General features: G+C 46.9%; 1 protein-coding gene across 1 annotated transcript; it reads left to right on the top strand.

The window, feature by feature from the left end:
• Positions 1 to 3,520: 3,520 nt before the first annotated feature.
• TEX52 (testis expressed 52) lies at positions 3,521 to 8,364 on the top strand. Its single transcript, XM_056855902.1, has 2 exons — positions 3,521 to 4,038; positions 8,124 to 8,364. The coding sequence occupies exons 1-2, from the start codon at positions 3,521 to 3,523 to the stop codon at positions 8,362 to 8,364; spliced, it is 759 nt and encodes a 252-aa protein (XP_056711880.1).
• The last annotated feature ends 15,865 nt before the right edge of the window (positions 8,365 to 24,229 follow it).

The raw sequence follows: 24,229 nt of genomic DNA, 5'->3' as shown, positions 1-24,229 counted from the left end.
GCCTCCTGCCACCTGTGACGAGATGAGAGAACATATTATTAGCTTAAAATTGGGCAAAGCCCCGGGACCCGATGGTATTCTTGCAGAGCTCCTAAGGAGTAATTCCGATTGGTGGGCCCCGCCACTCGCACACCTCTTCACGCTTATAGACAAATTTGGTATCCTCCCAGATTCGTGGCTGAATTCTATCATAATACCATTGTTTAAGAAAGGTGATCCCAGTAAACCAGAAAATTACAGACCAATTAGTCTTTTGTCTATTATAGGAAAGCTCTATGCCAAGCATCTCCTCAATAAATTATCTGAATGGATGGCCCTTCATAATCTCCCAGGGAAAGAGCAAATTGGATTTTTACCTAACCATTCTACAACAGATCATTGCACAGTTCTTGCATTTTTGGCAGAAAAATATCTTAAGTTCCCTAGAGGAAAGTTATATGTTGATTTTATCGACCTTCAAAGAGTGTTTGACACAGTCGATAGACAGATTTTATGGGAGAAACTATGCCATATGGGCCTTGACCAACGCCTTTTGTTTTTATTACGTAACCTCCATACATCCAATACCTGTCAAGTTAGATTCGATGAGGGGAGCCTTTTAACCCAAAAAATCCCGGTGACAAAGGGCGTAAAGCAAGGATGTGTACTGGCACCATCCTTATTTAATTTATTTATTTCAGATCTCCCTGCTTTTTTAGCTAATACTGATGGTCATGCACCTAAGCTAAGCTCTGAGAAAGTCCCTATTCTGTTATATGCGGATGACGCAGCAGTCCTATCCCTTTCAAAGATGGGTCTTAAACGTTTATTAGCTTCTTTTATCCTATTCTGTAAACGGAATTCTCTATCTATTAATTTTGATAAGACCAAGATCCTGATCTTTTCTAAGACTTGGAAGCAATCAGTTTGGAAAATTGAGGGAAGAGAAATCGAACAAGTGAAAACGTTCAAATATTTGGGGGTCTCTTTTCATTATAATTTAAAATGGATTGCACACCGTAATCAGTCCCTAACCTTGGCCAAAAATAAGATGGCTGCAATAACTCGTTTTTACTATAAGAAGGGTAACCATTTTGTTCCGGCCGCCTTACAGATTTTCCAAGCCACTGTGATTCCGCAACTTTTGTATGGAATCCCAGTTTGGATCCAGGGTTTTAATAAAGAAGTGGAGCGTCTCAGGGCAGTTTTTTTGAGACGCATCCTTGGCATCACAAACTCTGTTTGTTATTTCTCTCTGTGCGCTGAGCTGGGACTGCACACGATAGAATCTGGTGCTTGGATCACTACTATCAAATACTGGTTACGCTCTCATTTTCGATCCCCCCCCAAGTAGTTTATTGGCAGCTTTACATACTGACTCAACTGTTTCTAGATGGTCTCGGCTTATCTTAAATAGGATCAGATCACTCGGGATTGATCTTGATTCCTTGTCCAATTCCAGTGAATTATATATTTTTAGGTCAATCCAAAAAAGGATATGGGACAGTGATTCCCAAATAATAAAAGCTGGTGCTGAAGGTATCTGCTCCCCTCATTTTTTAGGCCTTTCTTATCAAACAAACTCTATGGCCCAGTATTTTTTTTAACTTAACTATACCCTCTCACCGTAGAGCATTTTTGTTGGCCAAATTTAATATATTCCCTTCAGCTGTTGTTAGTGGTAGATACAAGGGAATACCACGCGAAGCAAGATATTGTAGGTGTCAATGCAAAGAACCTGACACAATACAACATATTCTCTTGTACTGTCCACTTTTCACACAGCTTCGATGCAGCTTAATTAGCTCCCTTCCTCAATTTACTATTGCAATGACTACTGGAAACATAGCCCATTTATTGGATGACAAAAGCTTTGAAGTTACCACTCAAGTAGCCGAGTTCCTGGCCAAGGTCCTAAAGGAGGGAGAAAGAAGGAGGGGAACCCTCATTTAATTGTTTATTATAATATTTACCGATGAACTGTGTATTTATTCTTTTTTAGATCTATATCTAGCTGCTTTACATGTTTGTTTTGTTACTGTTAATGCCAATAAAGGTTCTGTTTTCTGTTCTGTTATTAACTTTTAGTATTAAATGTAGTTTTTTATATGGATGTATTAAATGAAGGAAAAAATAAAAAAAATTATTAAAAAAAACAAAATGATCAGGGGACTAGAGCATGTCAAGATAGCAAGTCATTGCATATCAGGAACTGTGAGGTTGGGAACACATTGCACTGTGGAAACTGGGTTCAGCTGGAGAGAGCAGGTGTTGCTCATGAGCTGATGCAAGAAGGTGCAATGACTAAGCTAAATGAGTCAGCTGGGTGCTGATTGGTTCCTGTAAACCTGAAAAGTATAAATGTAATGTGAAATGTACTAACAGCGCGGAAGATAGTTGGTGGAGTGTCGAGAGTGTGTAAGTTGGATTTTATGCACTGTAAATAAACAATCACAGGCTTTTTGTAGCTTGGCTGTTTCTGGATTCTGCACTAAGGACTCTATAACTAATCCGCCAAGCTCCTCGCGACAGAGCAACTGCCCTATGAGGAACGGTTAAAACACTTAGGGCTGTTTAACTTGGAAAGAAGGCGGTTAAGGGGGGACATGATAGAGGTCTATAAAAGTATGCATGGTATGGAGAGAGTGGACAGGGAAAAACTTTTCTCCATCTCTCATACTAGAATGCAGGGTCATCCGCTGAAGCTGGAGGGTGACAGCTTCAAAACAGATAAAATGAAGTATTTGGTTTGGAGCGGTGGGCTCTGATCTGGAGAACCAGGTTTGATTCCCCACTCCTCCACATGAGTGGTGGAGGCTAATCTGGTGAACTGGATTTGTTTCCCCACCCCTACACACAAAGCCAGCTGGGTGACCTTTGGGCAAGTCACAGCTCTGTTTGAGCTCTCTCAGCCTCACCTACCTCACAGGGTGTCTATTGTGGGGAGGGGAAGGTGATTGTAAACCGGTTTGAGTCTCCCTTAAGTGGTAGAGAAAGTCGGCATATAAAAACCAACTCCTCCTCTTCCTCCTCCTCCTCCTCCTTCCTTCACACAACACATAGTTAAATTGTAGAACTCCCTGCCCCAGGATGTGGTGTTGGCTGCCAACTTGGAAGGCTTCAAGAGGGGAGTGGGCATGTTCATGGAGAAGAGGGCTATTCATGGCTACTAGCCAAAATTGATACTAGTCATGATGCATACCTCTTCTCGCCAGAATCAGAGGAGCATGTCGAATACATTAGGTGCTTTGGAACACAGGCAGGGTACTGCTGCTGCATTTGTCTTGTTTGTGGGCTTCCTTGAGGCACCTGGTTGGCCACTGTGTGAGACAGGATGCTGGACTTGCTGGACCTTGGTCTGATCCAGCAGGGCTTTTCTTATGTTCTTACGGGACACACTGAAGTCAGCATTTGTCACGGCTGACAATCCTCAACAAACTAATGTTGACAATACAGCAATAAGGACACCCCAGTACTGGGGAGACTCATGTCTCCAACCTTATGTCTTCCCTATCTAGGATTCTCTGAATTTCTTTTCAAAATGACCACATGGAAAGAGAGGCACTTCCTGCATAAGGACAAATATATTTCATGGCCTGGATTTTCTCCAAGACCCTACCATAAACTAGCCATTGAAAAACCACCGCATACAGATGCGAAAATCAAGATTAGCCAGAAAATGCGCTGCCCGGTGGAAGAGGGTGCCTTCTGGCATATATGGGGATACCACACCTGGCTGGATGTTGGGAGATTGCCGCCAGTCTATCGCCCAAGACCCGACCAGCCTTTCGACAGCAACACCTGGCGATGGATCACAGCTCCCAGGGTGGACTCCATGGCAAAAAACCCAGTCCCACCTCCATCGCTCTTGGATGGAAATACCTACATTAAGTTCATCCAAGGGGAAGCCTTGTTTGTGAGCCAGAGGCAGAAAGATAGTGTTCTGGCCCGAACCATGAAAGAAATGAAACAGTGTAAGCAACTCAAACTGAGGAGTGAATGCCGAGCCCCTCCGCTAGACGCTGAGGGAAATATTATGCCCCCCCTAGAATTCAAGCGGTAAGTCGTCTTTCCCTCCTCAACGCATTCTCTCACTATGGATGGGGGTGCAAGTGAGGTGTCGCCTCAGCCACGGGGGAGCGGCTTTCCCTTGAGCAGCTGTCACACGGCTGGGGGCTGCACCTGAATGGTCCCATGGGTTTCCCCATAGCTATCTGGGGAACAACCGTTTTGAATCACAGGCACATGACGTGGGAGGCGGCCCTCGTCCAGCATTTAGCCCCACATACTAGGTTTGGGCTCCCAATACAGGGCACCAGAGGGCCACTTATTATTTTTACCACTATGGAAGGACTCGGTTGAATTTTTGCCTCGAACGGTCTTTCAGATTTGGCTGCCTGAGTTTTGGACAGGGCAACATTATTTTCCATCCTCCTCTACTTCTTGCTCCAGCCACCTCCTTTCTAAACGATGGCAAACTTCTTCTGCCTTGTCATGCACCAATCTGCTCACCTCTCTTCAGAACTCTGTAAGATCATTCATATTTCTTGCTCTTCAAGGTGTGTAAATGTCCCTCCTAAAATCCCTACCATAGTTTCCTCTCCTCCATCCAGCACAAATTCCTTGCTATTATCTTAAATTCTCTGTGGCTACACCCCTCCTTATCTCCCTGCCTTCACCCTCTTGTGACATGTGTTTCTCCAGGCTGCAGCTGTTAAATCCCCAAAAATAGAAATCTCAGAAATATGGAGTCCAATCTTCGCTTGAAAACCTCCACCAAGGAAGAACTTGTCATTCAGCATGGCTGGACGTTGGGGGGTACTATATTGCTCTTTGCCCTGGATACAGATTTGTGTATCCAGGATGCTTCTCTTTGTCTAAACTGGGAGATCCTCTTCCTGTACTCTTTGTGTCTCCCACTCTTCTGGTGGACCTGCAAGAAGCAGGATGGAAGAATTAACCCCCTATCCCTCGGTACTGCTTCCACTGTGGAACTGCTCTTACTGTGAGGATGTTTCAAATAATGTTCATCTGAAAGTTGAGAGCTCCTATTGCATTGGATTATTAATACTTATCTTATGGAGACAGCGATAACTTTTGTGTCTCCGGTGGATGATCTGTGGTGTGTGTGTGCCACCAAGTCTCAGCTGACTTCTGGCAACCTCGCAGGGTTTTCAAGGCAAGAGACATTCAGAGGTGGTTTGTGCTTGCCTGCCTCCGCATGGGCTGAGAGAATCTGGAGAGAACCAGGACTGGCCCAAGGTCACTCAGCAGGCTTCATGTGGAGGAACTGGGGAATCAAACATGGTCCACCAGATTAGAATCCAAGGCTCTTAACCACTACACCAGGGGTGGGGGATGTCAGGCCTGGGGGCTGTTTAAGGCCCGCGAAATCATTTGGTCTGGCCCTTCATGGGTCCTGGCAGATCTATAGCTCAGAAGGATCTAAGACTGGTGATCCGCCCCCTCCCGCAGACAGGAATAGCCTCTATTCAAGGAGGATGTGAGTTTGTTTTGCTGAGAAAAGGAAACTTCTTTCCCCCTTGCAGAAGAGTCCTTAGCTATGGAGCTGCTAGGACCACCCAAGAAACTGTGTTAACCCTTTCCCACCCGGGCCATGGAGAAACGTATTCCCTCTATACTACAAGAGCGCTGGGGGTGGAAGTAGCGACAATGGAGGGGTTAAAGGAGGCAGAGCCAGAATGCGCAGGAGGGGGGGAGTTCTTACCCAGTGTGTCCTCATTTAATCCCTGAAGGCAGAGGTAGCAGGAGCCAGCTGTAGAATCCAGCCCTGACCGTGCGGAGCAGGAGCAACTCCGGCATGTGGCTGGACGGCTACGGCCAGCTGGTGCAACAGACCATCCTGTGCCACCAGGTGGGCGAGTGCTCCACCTGTTGGATGCCTGCCTGCTTGCTGCACCGGGGGGGGGTCGTCTGGGGCAGCTGCCTGCTTGGGGCTTGGTCAGCTAATTTTTAAGTTCTTAATTTTGTATGGCCCATGAATGATGTTATAAATACCCAGTTGGCCCTTGGCGGAAAAAGGTTCCCCACCCCTGCCATAGAACATTCTGCTAATGGAAAGTATTTACAGCCACTTGCTGGAGAGGGGGTGGGTAGGTCATCTTGGTGTTCACTGTGGCGGGACTCTTTTGCCCCCCCCCTTTTGTAGTTCTTTGTGCATGGCCCTTTCTGCCTGCTTCACTTACCAAAAAGCAGCCCAGAGCGATCTGGATATAAAAGGACCTTGCATACAGAGAAACACTCTTACACAGTCATTCTTAAACAGCATTCAAACCATATGAGCAGTAAACCATTCAGTTTTATTGAACTTACAAAAAGAATATGAAGCAAAGGAAAAAGCAATATTTAACTGAATATATATGACAGTACTTAACCAATGTACACATATTGACAGACAACAGATACAGAGGCCCCTGGGTCACTTCCAGAGAGAGAGACAGAGATGGCAACCATTCAAAGGGTCTGTGGTCTCTCCACGGAAGGACAACGACTGGGCATCTGGATCAGCCTTATATGGGCTGAATCGTGAGGAGAGGGTCTCAAATGACCCCTCCCTGTCACATTCTTTAGAAAATGAATTTCCACAAATCATGACTAGACAAAACGCAGCATACAAACAAGGATAAAAGAACATGAAAGATACTGCAGACTTGGCCAACCTGAGAAATCAGCAGTGGCTGAACATGGACTGACACAAACAGGACACAGGGTCTTATTCCAAGACACTGAAAGACTGGACAATTCTACCAACTATTTTGTCAGATTGCACAGAGAAGCCATTGAAATTCATAAACATCAGCACAACTTCAACAGAAAAGAAGAGAGTTTAAGAATGAATAAGGCTTGGCTTCCTGTCCTAAAAACCTCCAGACTAACAAAGACTTTAGTCAACAATAGCCATGCAGATTAGCTTTGGACTTCACACATTAACAGATCACTTCAGGATACAATGGTTCCATATTAACATACCACACCGTCATTAGCACATTATCTTGATACTTACAGGACAATGACTAGCATATTACTTTTGCAGGACAATGACTCAGCTCAAACCCAACCCCTTTCTGACTATATCTTCCTACACACTTGACACTGAGAGACACTGTCCTTCAGTGTTACTACTCTGAAGATGCCTGCCACAGTTGCTGGCGAAACGTCAGGAAAGAAAATTCCAAGACCACGGTTACACAGCCCGGATAACCTACAAGAACCATGACTAGATTGTTTAGAAATATCTTGTTCCATAATAATTCTTCCAGTGTCCAGGTCTGCTATCTGATTGTTTTGGAACATTGATGGATCTCCCCCTACGTGAGCAGACAATTTGCCGCCTGCTTGAACGGCCTTGATTTGGAGCACATAATGTTCTTTGGGTGACTAGCTCCTGTGCCCTTTAGGGTCAAGAGCCTAATTAGAGCTGAAGTCAGCTAAAAGTCAGGTCTTCATATTGCTTCTAAGTTATAGATTAATAAGCTACAGATTAATTGGTTTTTCTTAACCCAAACTCATTTAATATAATAAAATATAATATTTAATATAAACTAATGTTCAATACCAAAAATTCTCACGACATTCGCTTTTCCCATGCCTCCACCTTAAGATGCTATTTGCTATTAAGGCAAATAGCAGCAATTTAAATTGAGAAAATGATGTAAGGGTTTGTTTGTTTTTAAATTCCACCAGACCTTGATCTAATTCAAGGATTTCATGGCTGTAGACTTCTACTGTCTCATGTAGTTTGGCTCTGAGTAGCAATCTGGTTCGGTCCATTAATTCTTAGTTAATTCTTAATTCAAACCACCAATGCCAGAAGGCCCCTCTGCTGGCTGGAGTAACACACAAGTGTGCCATAGAGCAGGGAGGCTGAGAGTGTGACCTGGCACCTCCTTGGCTTGAATATCACAATACGGTAGATACCAGATCACTTTAGGCAAGACATATAATCCTTTCAGACTCTGTCCCTATCTATATGATGACAATATAATTTTACCTTCTGTTGCCAATATGAAGATTACTGAAACAATATACTTGGAGCGCTTTAAACCCTTGACATGCATTTCATATCTGCCGAGCATTGTTACTGTTCTTTGTTATAATTCTGCTGTGACCTTTCTTTTGAACAGACACAAGAGACCACTCCCAGGGAAAAGCCCAGCCCCCCGCTGCACCCAACCACTGCCAGTTGTGCCTCCTTCTAAGGACTGCTGGGACTATCCGTGTCCAAGTCTGGAACCTCATTACCAGGAGGCAGCTGTCAAGTTTGCCCTGAAGAACAGCAGTCTGATTTACCCAGAGATGGTGGAGAAATACCGGCAACTGTCCCTTTCGGGGAGCAAAATCCGGGCCTGTACACCCAACAGCTGAATACATGCAAGAGGAGGAAACTGAAATTCGTGGCATCAGTGGAGAGTTTCAACGTTATCTTAGTCATTCGAAATTAAGATCACATCATCACTGCAGGATAATCGACAACCCCTGGAATTTTGCTGCAGCTGCACAAATGGCCCACCCCTCTGGCCCCACTTCCCAGGCACACACCCCCCCCCCCCGAACTTGTGGCCGTTGGAGATAAACGCCTCTTTCACCATCAGCACAACAGCACGGAAGGCTTTGTTGTAATCCAGAATCAAGCACAAAGGGGTCTCAGCAAAGCCACCACTTCCCAAGAGGTGAGAAAAAACAGTTTGGAAATGTCGACTTCTCACTCGGTTCTTTGGACTGTGAGACTCGCTTGAAGTAGCTGGATGTGGCCTTGCGGACACAGGCTGGGAGTGGAAAGGGTCACGGGTGAGATTTCTGAGTCGAAGCTATGTTTGATCTTTGTAAATCCAACTGGTGTCAGCTAATCCATACAGGACATTTGCATAAGAGGTGGTTTGTCCCCAGTGCTACCTACCATTTTCTCAGTTTCCATTATATGATGAAGAATGGCAAAATAATATATATTAGGATCAGCCCTAGAGGAGTGTTGAGCACAGGAGTCTGAATTCCAGCCTAATGCCATTATACTAGAATTCAAACTCCAGTGCTCAAAACTCCTCTAAGGCTGATCACTGAAGAGAAAGCGGCACAGCCCATTGACAAGGGAGAGGCAAGCCGACTTAGCATCAAAACTGCTGAGGAGTGGAAATCCTCAAGAAAAAGCTTATTACTTTTACTTGGTGGCCGTCACTCCAATATTGGGCAGGTGCTTTATATTTTCCCCATTCAGTTATATGTTATTTAGCTATTAAAACACATTGCCTCCCTCCCCCACATGGGGTGCCAAAGCAACTTAAGTCAACACTCAGTGGTGTGTGTGTGTGTGTGTTAAGTGCCATCAAGTCGCTGCCCATGTAGGGCAACCCTATGAACTAATGAGTTCCAAAACATCCTATTGTTAACAGCCTTGCTCAGATCTTGCAAAGGGGCGGGGATTAATTGACTGCGTCAATCCATCTAACAATGGGTCCTCTCTTTCCCTGCTGCCGTCCACTTTTCCTAACATTATTGTCTTCTCCAGTGACTCTTTTCTTCTCATAATGTGACCGAAGTACAATAGCCTCAGTTTGATCATTTTAGGGAGAAGTAGGTCACCATGGGCCACCTTCTGTCCAGTACTAACCAGGGTTAGCTGAAGTGTCCCTGCCATTGTTTGTAGTAGATCCTCTGCCGGTGCCACCTCCCATTACTGCTGCTGCCCAGTAGCTACCCTTCAAGGATTCCCCCACTCCAATTACCATTGGAACTGTCCATAAAATACCCCAAACACATAAATCACATGGAAATGTACTTTCATAATAAAAATTAATTTCAGCTACCAAGGCCCTTTCACAAGGCAACTTCTTCATGCAATTTCCTAAAGGTAGAAAGGGTAGACATTGTCCAGCCCTCCAGGGTGGTCTGTCCAGTAGAACCTGAGCTCCAAGAGACCCCTCACACCACCATCTTCTTCCTTCACAGGGCAAGTATCCCCCCTCCCCCTGCAATCCTCCTTGGCATCACAGTACAATCATGGGAGTGGAGAGAGCTGTTCTGTGCTAGAGATTGAGGTTGCCAGGAAGGGATCTCAGTCCTTCTCTGGGCCTTTCATTTTTCAGGGATGGTGGCAGAAGCAGGCAGTTCACAAGGGTGTGAGAGGTCTTGGGCTGCAGAACAAGCAGGTGCCACCACAAACCAGCGCACATTAAACAAACCAAAACTAGTACATCTCTGTGTGCTCCTGGATTCAGTGGCTAACTTGATTGAAGTCACAGGCTTTACCCCATGGGGTAAGGCTTTAAAAGGTCCCAGAGAGAGAGAGAGAGTAAGAAATTCTGAAATTGCCTAATTTACATCTAGCAGTTGTTTCACTTGTTTGTTGTCTAACAGCCCAACGCCCCCCGACTCCAGCTTCCTACTTCTGAAATATTTTAAAGAAATTCTTAGTGTTTATTGTAACAAACGTGCCCCTCAAATTCTCTTTTTGCTTCTGTTAACAATCTACACTTGTTCTGCCAGAAGCTGTGCTCCTGCTCTGAGAAGAATTGTGGCATTGAAAAAACACAGTAGCTACACCTGCCCTTGAGCCGCTCACTTTTGTCAACCAATAATATTTTTATAGATGTTTCACTGTGTAACAATCCTAATTCTGCACAATATAATGATTAATGCTTTATCAACTTCCTAGTTTCCAACAGCAAAACAAACTAAACCAAGGTAAACACTTTTGGCCATCTGGAAACCCCCCTTTGCCTTTCCCTCACTCAGCAGCAAAGGACGTAGTAAAATGGCCTCAAATCAAAGACTGCCAAGGAGAAACAGACCCCCCACACACACACACACAACTGCTACACCCGCATTCTCATTTTGATGTCATATGCAAATCCCAGGGCTGCCCACCCTCCAGGTGGGGCCTAAAATCTCCCAGAATTACAACTGACCTCCAGACTTTGTTATAGGATATGATGGAAATGGAGAGTAATTTACCCATTTGAATCCCATATAGACCTCATATGTAAAGAATGGGTTGCAGGAGCCTTTGTCCTGAAACACTTTTTATCAAGGTCTTCCTGTCTTCCTGTATCCCTATGACATATTGCAGCTCCGTTCTGGAACAAAGCCACTAACAAATAGATAAGAGGAGTACAGCTGCTCTGTGAAAGTGCTGACTGAGAACTATGATGTAATGAGATGACACATAATGAAGATACAGACGTTAGGTTATGGAGCACCCCTTCCAGAGGAACGGACCAGCAAGCCTAACTGTATTCTTAACAAGGAAACAATGCTGGAAAATGGTATGAGTCAAGGAAAATAACAGAGCCATGGAAGGGGTGCAATACTTCAAAAGTATCAGTGCACTGAACGTGACTCATGCCTACAATAATATAAAAGAAAGAGCTAGCCAGCCAGACGTTAGAGAGTTATTGAAAGGCTGACACCCGCTGACCTGACCTGACCCTCTCCATCTCTTGCATGAGATGTAAAGACTCTGAGCTCTGATTTTTGCGTGGACTGAAGCTCTCAAGACAAAAGAGGTTTCTTTCAGTGTTTAGCCTTCTTGTATGTTCTGGATTCTTACGGATACCTCTAACGTTTTACAAACCTTCCTGTGAGGCTGGAGGGGGAGATTCTTTTCAGAATAGCCAGTACTACTAAGGCTGGATGTCTGAAATGAATGCTTGCAGACTTCTCCATCCTGTGAATGGGATGGAGGCTCTTTGAATTCCTACTAACCTTAGAGTGGGGTCCAGGAGTTTGGATCATTCCATATTTGGAACACTGAGAGCCCGTTTATTCTAACAAGGATTGATGGAGTCTCACAATGATCTATCTAGTCTTGCTTGGCTTCCCAGTCCTTGCAAGCATGAAGACTGTAAAACCTATAGTCTCCTTTACACGGGACTAAAAGCTAATTCTCTGAGCTTGTGTCAGAAGTCTTCTCTAGCTGACAGAGAGGATTCTGAACATTCTCTGAGCAGAAGCCAGAGGTCTTCCTAACTGACAGGGGTGCCTCTGTACTCTGTGATAGTACACAGTGCTTACACAGATTACATGGAGTCATATTCATGGAGCTATTAGGCTCTTACATTGAACTAAAGGTTCACACACAAATCTCTGATATTAGCACTATCAGAGAGACTTCATAACAGCTTTAAGCTTACACATAACACATTACATGGCTTTCTCATAAGCTTTGCATTGGTGTCTGATTTTGACACAACTGTGGATAGCTGTGAGGACCTGTTCTGTTTCTGTTCTGTTTCTTTTTCTGTTCTGTACAAACGGCAGGACTGATCCTGGTCTGAGTGTGGTTCAGGCTTCTGCTGTAGCGCTCCCTGTGTAGGCCCCTGCTGGAATGTAACGCTCGCTCTCCTCTCCCCAGTCCCTCCTCCCCCACGACCTTGACTCTTGTAGAAATTGTGCTAACGAGCTTCTTCTAGGGCTTTGATGTCTGAATGTAGTCTAGGCTGGTATAATTCTCAAAACATGTAACTGACATCTGTGCTGTAGAACTGGATATAATCTCACCCTTTTGTAATGGCAAACACTTGCAGCTTTTGACCGTGTAGGCCCTGACCATACCTGATGCTTTCCAATAAACTTACCTGCTTCTGAATGGTCGTCTGAGCGAGTGATTTTGTGGAAATAGCCCAGGGAGGTTGGAGACCCTTACAATAGCATGCACATACCATACCATAGATATCTCTGATCCTAACATAGATCAGAGGCCTTTTCATAGGCTAAGAACACTGGGAGATTTCTCTATGATTTCATGGACTTGGTCCTGGCATGGACTGAAAATATGCTTTAAAATATAATTTCTACATACACTCATGGAACCTGAGATTTCTCTAACCTTTGCAAAGACACAGGAAAGACATTCATTGCAAAGACATTGCAATACTAAAATAACATATAAAAGACCAAAAAGGTTAACTTATCCTGAACATGGATCAGGAACTTTTCAGATCTCTCTAAAGCCTGATATATAGGTTGAGAAGGTTTGCAGATGACATGACAGGGTATAGTATGTCTTCTGTATTACTATGATGTTCTATGTGATTTGAGTTGAGATGCTCTTAACTATATCAAATCTTTCTCCATTACATTAACCATATTTTACAAGATTTCTGTAACTGATTTATATTCTGAATGAATGTGCATTGCACTAACCATATCTTACATGATTTCTGTAACTAATTTATATTCTAAATGAAATATCATTACTATATTAAGATAAGATACTGTTTTATAGAGGCATAGAGATTATTAAAGATTGCTTGCAACGTGAACATGTTTAAGACTGATGATGTCTAAACTTATATAATATTTTAAGACTTTGTAACCATGATAAAATCATATATTATGTGGTGTAAAATAAATGTGTTTTAATTATACATACAATCATGTCCCTTTTCATAAATTTATTGGCGCATCTCAAGAAAAAGCTTACTTTCGGTAAGAAATGTTGATTCCTGCTCAGTAGGTGTCTATCTGAATAAGATAACATATTCCTTCTCAGGAAGGAGTCCATTCAAAGAGCTTAGGCACTGAAAGGCATGAACTATGCCATCTTCAGGGATGAGTTCCTCTGGAGAAAAGGGCTGCTTTGGAGGGTAGACTCTGAAGGCATCATGTGTCCCTGCTGAGCTCCCTCCTGTTCCAAACTTCACCCTCCCCAGGCTTTCCCCCCAAATCTCCAGAACTTTCCCAGTCAGAAGCTGGCCACCCTATCAGATCACTTTCTCTAATTCTAAATCAGGACCCCTGCAGATCGTTAGACTGAGAATGGGGCCAAGTTCAGAAAGAGGGTGTTCTTCTGTAGATTCGGGGGACCCCAGGTTTGCAGAAAAGTGTTAAATCTTCTCAAATGGAAGGGGTTTAAATCACCCCAGAGGAACACTGCGCTTGCGAACCCAACATAAACCTACTGAGAGCAGGGAGGGGAGGAGAAGGAAGAGCTGCTGGAGATTTCACCACTGAGGGTGGGCAAGGGAGGAGTGGCAGGGGTCACAGCTGCCACCGTCACCCCCCACCACTGAGGCTGCCACCACCAGCCCTCTTTTGCGGGTGGGAGAAAAGGAGCAGAAGCTGCCCCACCTTCACCCAGCCATTGCTTTGATGGCAGCACTGCAGGTGGGCAGGAAGGAGGAGCAAGAGGCATAGCCGGTCCCCCTCGAACACCAACACTGGCCCTGCCAGCACCTCCTCTCCAGGTGGAGGAGAAGGAGGAGTGAGAACTGCCTCACCCCCTTTCTGCCTCCTCGACTACCAACGTGGCAGCACTGCGGGCAGGCAGGGGGAAGGAGCAGGAGCCACCACTCCCCCCCACCAAGCCTGCCCACACCAGCCCCACCGCTGCCACCTCTCCTATGAGGGCACGGGAGGAGCAGGAGCATAGAATCATAGAGTTGGAAGGGACCACCAGGGTCATCTAGTCCAACCCCCTGCACAATGCAGGAAACTCACAACTACCTCCCCCACACACACCCAGTGACCTCTATTCCATGCCTAGAAGATGGCCAAGATGCCCTCCCTCTCATAATCTGCCTAAGATAATAGAATCAGCATTGCTGACAGATGGCCATCTAGCCTCTGCTTAAAAACCTCCAGGAAAGGAGCACTTACCACCTCTCGAGGAAGTCTGTTCCACTGAGGAACCGCTCTGTTAGAAAATTCTTCCTGATGTCAAGACGGAAACTCTTTTGATTTAATTTCAACCCATTGGTTCTAGTCCGACTTTCTGGGGCAACAGAAAACAACTCGGCACCCTCCTCTTTATGACAGCCCTTCAAGTACTTGAAGATGTCCCCTCTCAGTCTTCTCCTCTTCAGGCTAAACATACCCAGCTCCTTCAACCTTCCCTCATAGGACTTGGTCTCCAGACCCCTCACCATCTTTGTTGTCCTCCTCTGGACACGTTCCAGCTTGTCTACATCCTTCTTAAATTGTGGTGCCCAGAGCTGAACACAATACTCTAGGTGAGGTCTAACCAGAGCAGAGTAAAGCGATAACAGCACTTCGCGTGATCTGGACACTAGACTTCTGTTGATGCACCCCAAGATCGTATTTGCCTTTTTAGTTACCGCATCACACTGCTGACTCATGTTCAGCGTTTGGTTGCCAAGATCCTTTTCGCACACACTACTGCTCAGACAAGTCTCCCCCATCCTATAATTATGCATTTGATTTCCTAAATGCAGAACTTTACATTTATCTACCTAAATGCAGAACTTTACATTTATCTCTGTTGAAATACATTTTATTGGTTTTAGCCCAATTCTCCAACCTGTCAAGATCATCCTGTATCTTCTACCGTATTTGCTGCCCCTCCCAATTTACAGTGGGTAGCCGTGTTAGTCTGTTTGCAGTAGTCAAAAAGGGCAAGAGTCCAGTAGCACCTTAAAGACTAACAAAAATATTTTCTGGTAGGGTATGAGCTTTCATGAGCCACAGCTCACTCACTTCAGAAGTGAGCTGTGGCTCACGAAAGCTCATACCCTACCAGAAAATATTTCTGTTAGTCTTTAAGGTGCTACTGGACTCTTGCCCTTTTTGACTACTGCAAACAGACTAACACGGCTACCCAGTGTGAATTATCTTCATGGAAGGCACCACATTTAGCCGTACAGAATGGAAATCCATCAACCTTGTGAAGAAACTATCACAGATACAAACGTATCTGAAGAAGTGAGCTGTGGCTCACGAAAGCTCATACCCTACCAGAAAATATTTTTGTTAGTCTTTAAGGTGCTACTGGACTCTTGCCCTTTTTGGCCTCCCAATTTAGTATCATCTGCAAATTTAATATGCATCTCCTCTATTCCTTCATTCAAATAATTAATAAAGATGTTTAACAACACAGGGCCCAGGACCGTCTTTGCCAGGACTCTGTTAATTTCGTCCAGGAGACTGATGTAGGGAGACATTTTGTCCCACAGGAAGAAGTGGTATTGGCTCATCACCGCAAGGAAATTTATAATCTTAGCTGATTGAACCATGGCTTTATAAATTTTTCTCCCCATCAAATCCAATTTTCTTCCTTCCCTGTCCTGGGGAGAGGTATGGGAACTGGATCTGAATCTACCCGGAAGGGCCTCTACTATCATGGAGTTTGGAGTGGGGTGATGGGTCACGAAGTCGCATCCTTCATGCAAGATCTTATACAAGGAATCCACCTTACGCACCAAAAGTGAGCAGGACGAAGGATGAGGCCAATTCGACTGTATTATATCAAGAATACTCTCGATAAATGGAAGGGCTACCGGCCCACCATCTGGTCTATGAAGAATGTCGGATATCGCATCAACAGGATCAGAGGACGTAGACTTATATTCAATATTAAGGGACTGGGCCATTCGAGACACCTGATCGATAAAGGATCTGACACTATCAGGAGGCGAGGTGTCAATAGCATTATCTATCAAATCCCCTGGTGAGGGTATTGAATTAGCATCAGAATCAGTGTCTGCGCCATCTGAATCGCCAGTGGCAGACTCAGACTCGGAGGCATGCAAGTCCCATATAGGGGAACGCTGCAGCCCCATAGACAGTGGCTCATTCTTGGATGCAGGCCTTGAGCCGTGTTTATCCGGATTGGACGATGTCAAAGCATGAGAAAGACCGGAACAGTGGGTGACAGGGAGTGACGGGGAGTGATGTCGAGACATGGAACAACGTCGAGATGCAGAACGCCTTGAACGGAGATGGTGCCGACCAGGTGAATTCCTTGACGCAGAGGAATCATGCTGTCGAGAACTTTCCTTCGATGTGGAGCGAAGATGGTGATGGGGCGAGCAGTGTCAATAAGAAAGTGTCGGCGAAGCTCTAGGCTAGTGGTCGGCAAACCGCGGCTCGCGAGCCGCATGCGGCTCTTTGGCGCCTTGAGTGCGGCTCTGGAAAGCGCCCTCCTCCTCCTCCTCCCCCCTTTCCATCCCCTCACAGCGCGGCCGGGTTTTGCACGCGGCGCTCGAGGGCCGGCGGCGCCAAGGCAGGCGGCGGCAGCCAATCAGCGGGCGGGATTTTTCGTGCTGGTTTTGGCTGGTGGAGGAGGCCAAGGCCAAGGCGCTGAGGAGGGGCGGACGGCACGCTGCGACTGGTGAGGGCAGAAGCAGCCGCCATTGCCAGTAGAGGCATGGGATGAGCATTTGGGGAGGGGACCCGCTGCCAGCAGCTTCTTCCCCGGCCCGGTAGGGCGAACAGGGCCCCAAGGCCCCAGGAGGAGGAGGAGGAGGGGGCGGGCTTGGTGGCAGCAGTGCGAGCAGGGCACGCTGTGCCAAGCGCCCCCCTGGAGCCTCCAGCAAGCCACCTGCGCAGGCAGCCTGCCCGGTGGTGCTGGGGCGGGGAGATGCGGCTGCGAGGCGGGGAAAGGGAAGCGCCAAGGGCTGGCCGCTAACCCCATCTGCGCCGGCTCGGGCCCCGCAATACTGGGCGCTTCTGCTGTCCAGTTCGGCGGCCCTCTCCCTCCCCTCCATTTTGAAGGCGCTGCGGCAGCGCCCCGATGGCGTTCAGTTCGTCGTGGCAGCTCCTGTCTCCCGTGCAGTGGGCCAAGTGGACGTGGTCCGCTGTGCGGGGCGGAGGGGCCCCCGAGCACAATGCCCTGGCCGGGGGAGACAGGGAGGTGCCAGCGCTGGAGGACGATGAGGAGGACGCGCAGGGCAAGACGAAGTCGCTGAGCCTCAGGCAAGTCCTCGCAGCCTCGGCGTGCCTGGGGTTGGGAGCGGCCGCTTCACACGTTACGCGAAGGCGGGCCCGGGTTTGGGCATCTCTCGTCGACCTGGGGTCCAGGTTGGCTCGCGTGTGCATGCGTGTGTCTTGCTGTTTTGGTGGTGCGCTTTGTGGATGTATGGCTCACACGTGCATAGTTAAATTGTGCATGGTTAAATTGTGGAACTCCCTGCCCCAGGATGGGGTGATGGCTACCGACATGGAAGGCTTTAAGAGGGGAGTGGACATGTTCATGGAGGAGAGGGGTATTCATGGGTACTAGTCATGATGCATACCTATTTTCTCCAGGATCAGAGGAGCATGCCTATTATCTTGGGTGCTGTGGAACACAGGCAGGATGGTGCTGCTGCACTGGTCTTGTTTGGGGGCTTAGGCACCCGGTTGGCCGCTGTGTGTACAGACTGCTGGACTTGATGGGCCTTGGTCTGATCCAGCAGGGCTTTTTCTTATGTTCTTATGAAGGAGCCCAGGCGGCAGCGGCGAGGAGGAGGAGGTTGGGGCCCGGGGGGCGAAGCCATGTTTGATTCATTTGTACTCTCTTTTTGGGATTTGTACTCTCTACATGCACATTTTCCCCATCCAGATTCTCAAAACTCTGTATAGGGGGTTATTGGCCATTTATGAATGGGAGGTTTTGCCTTGGATTTGCCACTCAGATGCACATTTTCCCCATCCAGATTCTCAAAACTCAACAATAAGCCCCCCTGCAGAGTTTTGAGAATGCAGATGGGGAAAATGTGCATCTAGAGAGCGGCAAATCCAAGGCAAAACCTCCCATGCATGAATGGTTGTTAAAAGGTGTTTTGGCTGTCAAAAGAAATCTCAATCGTTGTACTGTTGATATTTGGCTCTGTTGACTAATGAGTTTGTCGACCACTGCTCTAGGCAATGCATGGCACGAAGAGGATGGAGAGTGTCTACGTCGCGAAGACGCCAAGCTCGACGTGGAACGATGACGTCGACAGCAGTCACAGTCATAGTAGCTATATCTCGACTCCCTTGGACTTCGCCTATGGTAGTAGTAGTATCAGGAGTGGGCATGCCCCCGAAGGGACGGCAACACTTGCCGGTCATGAGGTGACCTGGATGCCTTAGACGCAGAAGATTGAGGAGACCTTGGTCGATCCCGAGGAGATTTCACTGGAGAGAGATCCTGATGGGTATCCTGATGCTGAGAAGCAGCATCTCGCCCAGGGGAGCAGCTTCGACGTGGCGAAGCATCCCATTGGGGGAGGCCGAACGATGCCGAGATGTGTTGTTACAGGTCAAAGAAGACGAATGACATCGAGAAGTGGAACGGCGTTGAGATGAAGCACCTCCAGCAGGAGAAGCCGATCGATGTTGAGATGGGGTGCTGCGGTGAACCGACACCACATGGGAACCCAAACTAATTGGAACAGATACCTGACTGCCCACCAAAGGAGAATGAGAGGTCAGTGGATGAAATCTGCACCTGGATGTCCGGAGCACTCGGATCTGAACCCGCGACCGCGACGCCAAGTTGAGGTGACGTGAGCTGGAGTGGCGAACGACGTGGAGACGGAGTACTAATGTCGAGGTTATTCTTCTCGATGTGGAGCCACCTCCTGCTGTCAATGGGACGACTCCGTTCTCGACGTGGGAGATCGAGACACCACAGATTTTAATTTTTTTTATTATCTCTTCTCTTGGGCTTCACCCGACGTCTTCTTAGAACTAGAGGAGGGGGAAAGAGAAGAAACTTTTCCCAGCGATGACGGTACCCGAAGAAGATGGCACAATCTGGGGCTCTAAGGATATGCCCCAAGGTTTTCGTTTCTGTACTTACCCATGAGTTTGTTTCCTTGCGTACATGCCACTCCCTGCAAATCTTTATTGTTCTTGTCTCCAGTTATTGTCAGCATACTAGGCTTTAAGTTTTTGTCTCATTCCCCCATAGGATTTAGTTTAAAGCTCTCCTTATCAGTGGTTCTTGTGGGTTATCCGGGCTGTGTAACCGTGGTCTTGGTATTTTCTTTCCTGATGTTTCGCCAGCAGCTGTGGCAGGCATCTTCAGAGGAGTAACACTGAAGGACAGTGTCTCTGAAGATGCCTGCCACAGCTGCTGGCAAAACGTCAGGAAAGAAAATACCAAGACCACGGTTACACAGCCAAGATAACTCTCCTTATCAGGTTTGCGAGGCTCTCACCAAACACATTTTTTCCTACCCTCATGAGGTGCAAACCATCTTCCAATAGAAGAGCTTCTTCTCGAAAGCGTAAGCCATGGTCCAGAAATCCAAACCTTTTTTGAAAACACCATCTACACAGCCAGTCATTAATTTGTAGTATTTTTCTTTCCCTTCCTAAGCCACCACCTTCGACAGGCAAAACTGATGAAAACACAACCAACGCCCCCAGGTGTTTCACCTTCTTACCGAGAGCCTCATAATCTCTTTTAATATTTTCAGGGCTGTGTCGGGCAATATCATTTGTTCCCACATGAATGAGCAAGAAGGGGTAATAATCGGTGGGCTTGATGAGTCTTCCTACCCTTTCTGTCACATCCTGGATGCGGGCACCTGGTAGACAGCAGACCTCTCGAGACAGCAAGTCCGGTCGGCATACTTTAGACTCTACCCGTCAGTAGGGAATCCCCAGTTACCAGAACACGCCTCTTCCTAACTTGGGAGCAGAAGATCGATCAAAGCCACCCTCTGCCCCACAGGCAGGCAGACAGGTGGTGGTGGAGTGGGAGCTGCTGCTGCTGTTCACCATGGATGGCTCTCCTCTGCAGGCAGGCGGGGGAAGAGGAGCAGGGGCTGCCCCCGTGGCCCCACATGACCCAGGCAGGCATGCGAGGGGGGCACAGTGGTGCTGCTGCTGCTGCGGAGTGGGGTGGGGGTGGCAGGTGAGCAAAGGCAGGAATGGAATCTCCCCACCCTCTCCAGCCTCATGGGTCATCCACTTGTTATTGTCTAATCATGGAAGGTGCAATAGGGAGTGCAGCTAGGCCCTTCTAGAAAGGTCACACCAAATAGGAAGAAAGTTGGACACCTAACAATTTTTATTTATTCACTTAATTTACACCCCAATTTATTCCTCAAGGGGGACCCGAAGTGGTCTATACCATTTTCTGCTCCATTTTATCCTTGCTCTAGGAGGTTGGTGAGACTGGGAATGTGTGACTGGCCCAAGGTCACCCAGCAAGCTTCCATGGAAGAGTGAGGGTTCAAAACTGCGTCTCCCAGATATCCTGCCAAGATGATTTCCCAACACTGATAATCCCCTGGTCATTTGCAATGAGCCAGTTCAGGGGTATTTAATCCCTCAAAGTAACAATGAGTAACAATGACACACATCTCTTCAGTGGGAGAACCAACTCCCCCGACCCAGTCCCAAAAAAGCACTTTAGGGCCCTGACCAGGCATACCTGGGAGATGCGAGATGATGTCATTTCCTCTTAGAAGCTACCTGCTGTCCTTCTAAGTTACATTTGGGTCTGGCAAGCTCCTGCCTGTCACAGCTGCCCAGATTTCAGGGGGAAACTTTGACTTGTACAGACTGATATTTAATTTCAGTTCTGATATGCAATTTGGGGGGAAAAGTGAACAGGATCCAAACCACAGTTTATCATCCTTAGTCAGATTGACTCTGAGGCCTTTTGCGCAATGGGTTGTTTCCGTCACATTCACCCCCTGACTTCTTTGGGGCTCTGTTTTTATTATGCACATTTTTTCGGACCCTCAGAGGTCACTTTGCTCTCCCCTTGGGTTGCCATCCTCCAAGTGGCACCTGGAGATCTCCCGGTATTACAACGGATCTCCAGACAAGCAAGATCAGTTCTCCTGGAGAAAATGGCTGCTTTGAAGAGTGGATTTTGTGGCATGATACCCTAATGAGGATCCTCCCCTCCCCAAACTCAGCCCTCCTCAGGCTCCCCCCCCCCAAAAAAATCTCCAGGTATTTCCCAACCTAGAGCCAGCAACCCTCCCCTCCCCCCCATGTTTTCAGGATGCTGTTTTACTGCGAGGTTAATGCCTGCACTGAGGCCAGCTCGATTGCTACTCCAGTGCATAGTTTTAACTTTGGGTTTGTCTCCCCATGCCCACATTCTCGCTTCTCCCTCCCAATCCTTCCTCCCTGCCACTTGCCTTTCCCCACTCTCATCCAACCCCTCCCTTAAAGCCATTTGTAAGTGCACTTGCCAGAGAATGCTGGAATACTATGAGGCTACGTATTTGGTCAGTTTCACACATCGGTGATCACTCCCTACTGGTTCACATGAACACACGAAGCTGCCTTCTACTGAATCAGACCCTCGGCCCATCAAAGTCAGCATTGTCTATTCAGACTGGCAGTGGCTCTCCAGGGTCTCAGGCTGAGGTCTTTCACATCACCTACTTGCCTAATCCCTTTAACTGGAGATGCTGGGGACTGAACCTGGGACCTTCTGCATACCAAGCAGATGCTCTACCTCTGAGCTACGTTTTTGCTGGGGATGCATAATTGATCACAAGGTACTTTTTTTGGGGGGGGGGAGCCCCTGTGCAGAGTGTTTTGAGAATTCGACTACAAATACTGTGCAGTTAGAGAGCAGCAGATCCAGCAGAAACACACCATGCATAAAAGGCCTAAGTTGATCATCTCACTACAACACTAGGAGATATGCCGGCTTCCTTGGTAAATACTGACTCGCCAGGGATAAACCAAGGTGACACATAGAGGCAGCTGACAGAAGTGAGGGCTTCATCCACCCCAGCCCCATTGGGCTGGGAGGTCTGTTCAGCTGTAGAGCTGCTCCATGGATCAGAAGCCCTGCAAAGACACAGAAGTCTTGCCTTTCCTGGCAAAGAGAACCTGACTGGTCACTTTGCACCAGGAAAGAATGCATGACCTGACACCAATCTCAGCCTACAGAACAAGAATATTCACCTTCAGGCCACAGTCAAGCTTATGCAACTGGAGAACCAGCCGGGGTTAAAAAAACAAACTGCACAAAGGACAAGAGCATAAATTCATGCAAAGATCCAGATGATTATTTGAGTAGAGATGTAAAATTTCCAGAAATTTTGAAGACACAGGAAAATAAAACCCTTTTTGCAGAAAACAACAAATTAGGGGGAAAACTGAATATATGCAATACTTACTGTTCTATCAAACCTAAACTAAATTCACTGCTTCAACAACAAAAATAATTTATAAATTGCTTAGCATATGAAAGTGCAGTATTTTACATATTTATGGAATTCAAAAGTTATAAATGCAGTTTTCTACATGCAAAACTGCAAATATACCAAATACCTGAAAGAAAAGTGCAAGCTGATGCTCCCTTAGTACACACACCGTAATTTTTACTATCAGAAAAGCAGAAAAAGTAACATAAAATATATCATTTGGTCAGAAAAGGGGCTCATACAAAAGATCAATAATAATATTGTCGAAGGCTTTCACGGTCAGAGTTCATTGGTTCTTGTAGGTTATCCGGGTTGTGTAACCGTGGTCTTGGTATTTTCTTTCCTGACGTTTCGCCAGCAGCTGTGGCAGGCATCTTCAGAGGAGTAACACTGAGAGACCCTGTCCTTCAGTGTTACTCCTCTGCAGATGCCTGCCCCAGCTGCTGGCGAAACGTCAGGAAAGAAAATATCAAGACCACGGTTACACAGCCCGGATAACCTACGAGAACCAACGGTCAATAATAATATCTGCACAGTTCCAGGTAGATGCCGTCTTCCTCCTTCTGTGGCTACTGGTTAGAGAGAGCTCAGATCAGAGTTTCCCTCTCGTTTTGGTGCCATTTCTGCCCTCCCCCCCGCCCAGCAATGTATGGGCAATAAGCTACTTGCTACCCAAACTGTATGTGTGTCATGGTGGTTTAAGGGTAGGGTTGCCATTTTGGGTTGGGAGATTTTGGGGGTGGAGCTGGGAGAGGGCGGGGTTTAGGGAGGGGAGTGACTTCAATGGGGTATAATACCATAGAGCCCCCACCTTCTGAAGTGGCCACTTTCTCCAGGCGAACTGTCGCCCAGAGATCAGATGTAATAGTGGGAGACCTCCAGCCACCCCCTGGAGTTTGAGGGAGAGGTGAAAAGGTCAACTACAAGGGAAGAGTCAAGTAAAAAGGGCCACACAGAAGCAACGAGAGCCCTGCAGGCGACCCTCATGGGGATCAGGTAGCCCTCTAGGTGCAGAAAAGCATCTCGCATTTGAGAGCTGCCTATGTCTCTAGCAGATGTCTTGTCTTTGAAAGCATGTCGCTCATTCTAAAAGAGAAAATCATACTGGAGGTTTTTGCCAGTACTTCACCAACTTTCCAGTTTTGGGGGGAGAAAAAAAAAAGGGTTTCCTCTGAATTTTCCTGTTTTTTCTCCCTGGGCATTCACCCCTCTAACTCTGAGTAGTCTTAAGAAACGCACACACCTTTCAGTCACACAGGAATCAGGCCAGACCTTTTTTTGTTCACCATAATCATACGAAAGAGCCTTTGAGATTGGCTGGAGGTGATGAGGCTCCAGGATTGCATCACTTCCCAGGGGCCACCAACACTCTGCAGCCCAGGAGGACATTTTTCCACTGAGCA

The sequence above is a fragment of the Euleptes europaea genome, chromosome 9 (assembly GCF_029931775.1).
Source record: "Euleptes europaea isolate rEulEur1 chromosome 9, rEulEur1.hap1, whole genome shotgun sequence".
Classification (NCBI taxonomy): domain Eukaryota; kingdom Metazoa; phylum Chordata; class Lepidosauria; order Squamata; family Sphaerodactylidae; genus Euleptes; species Euleptes europaea.
Note: the sequence above shows the minus strand (reverse complement) of the source record. Positions and strands in the feature narration are given on the sequence as shown.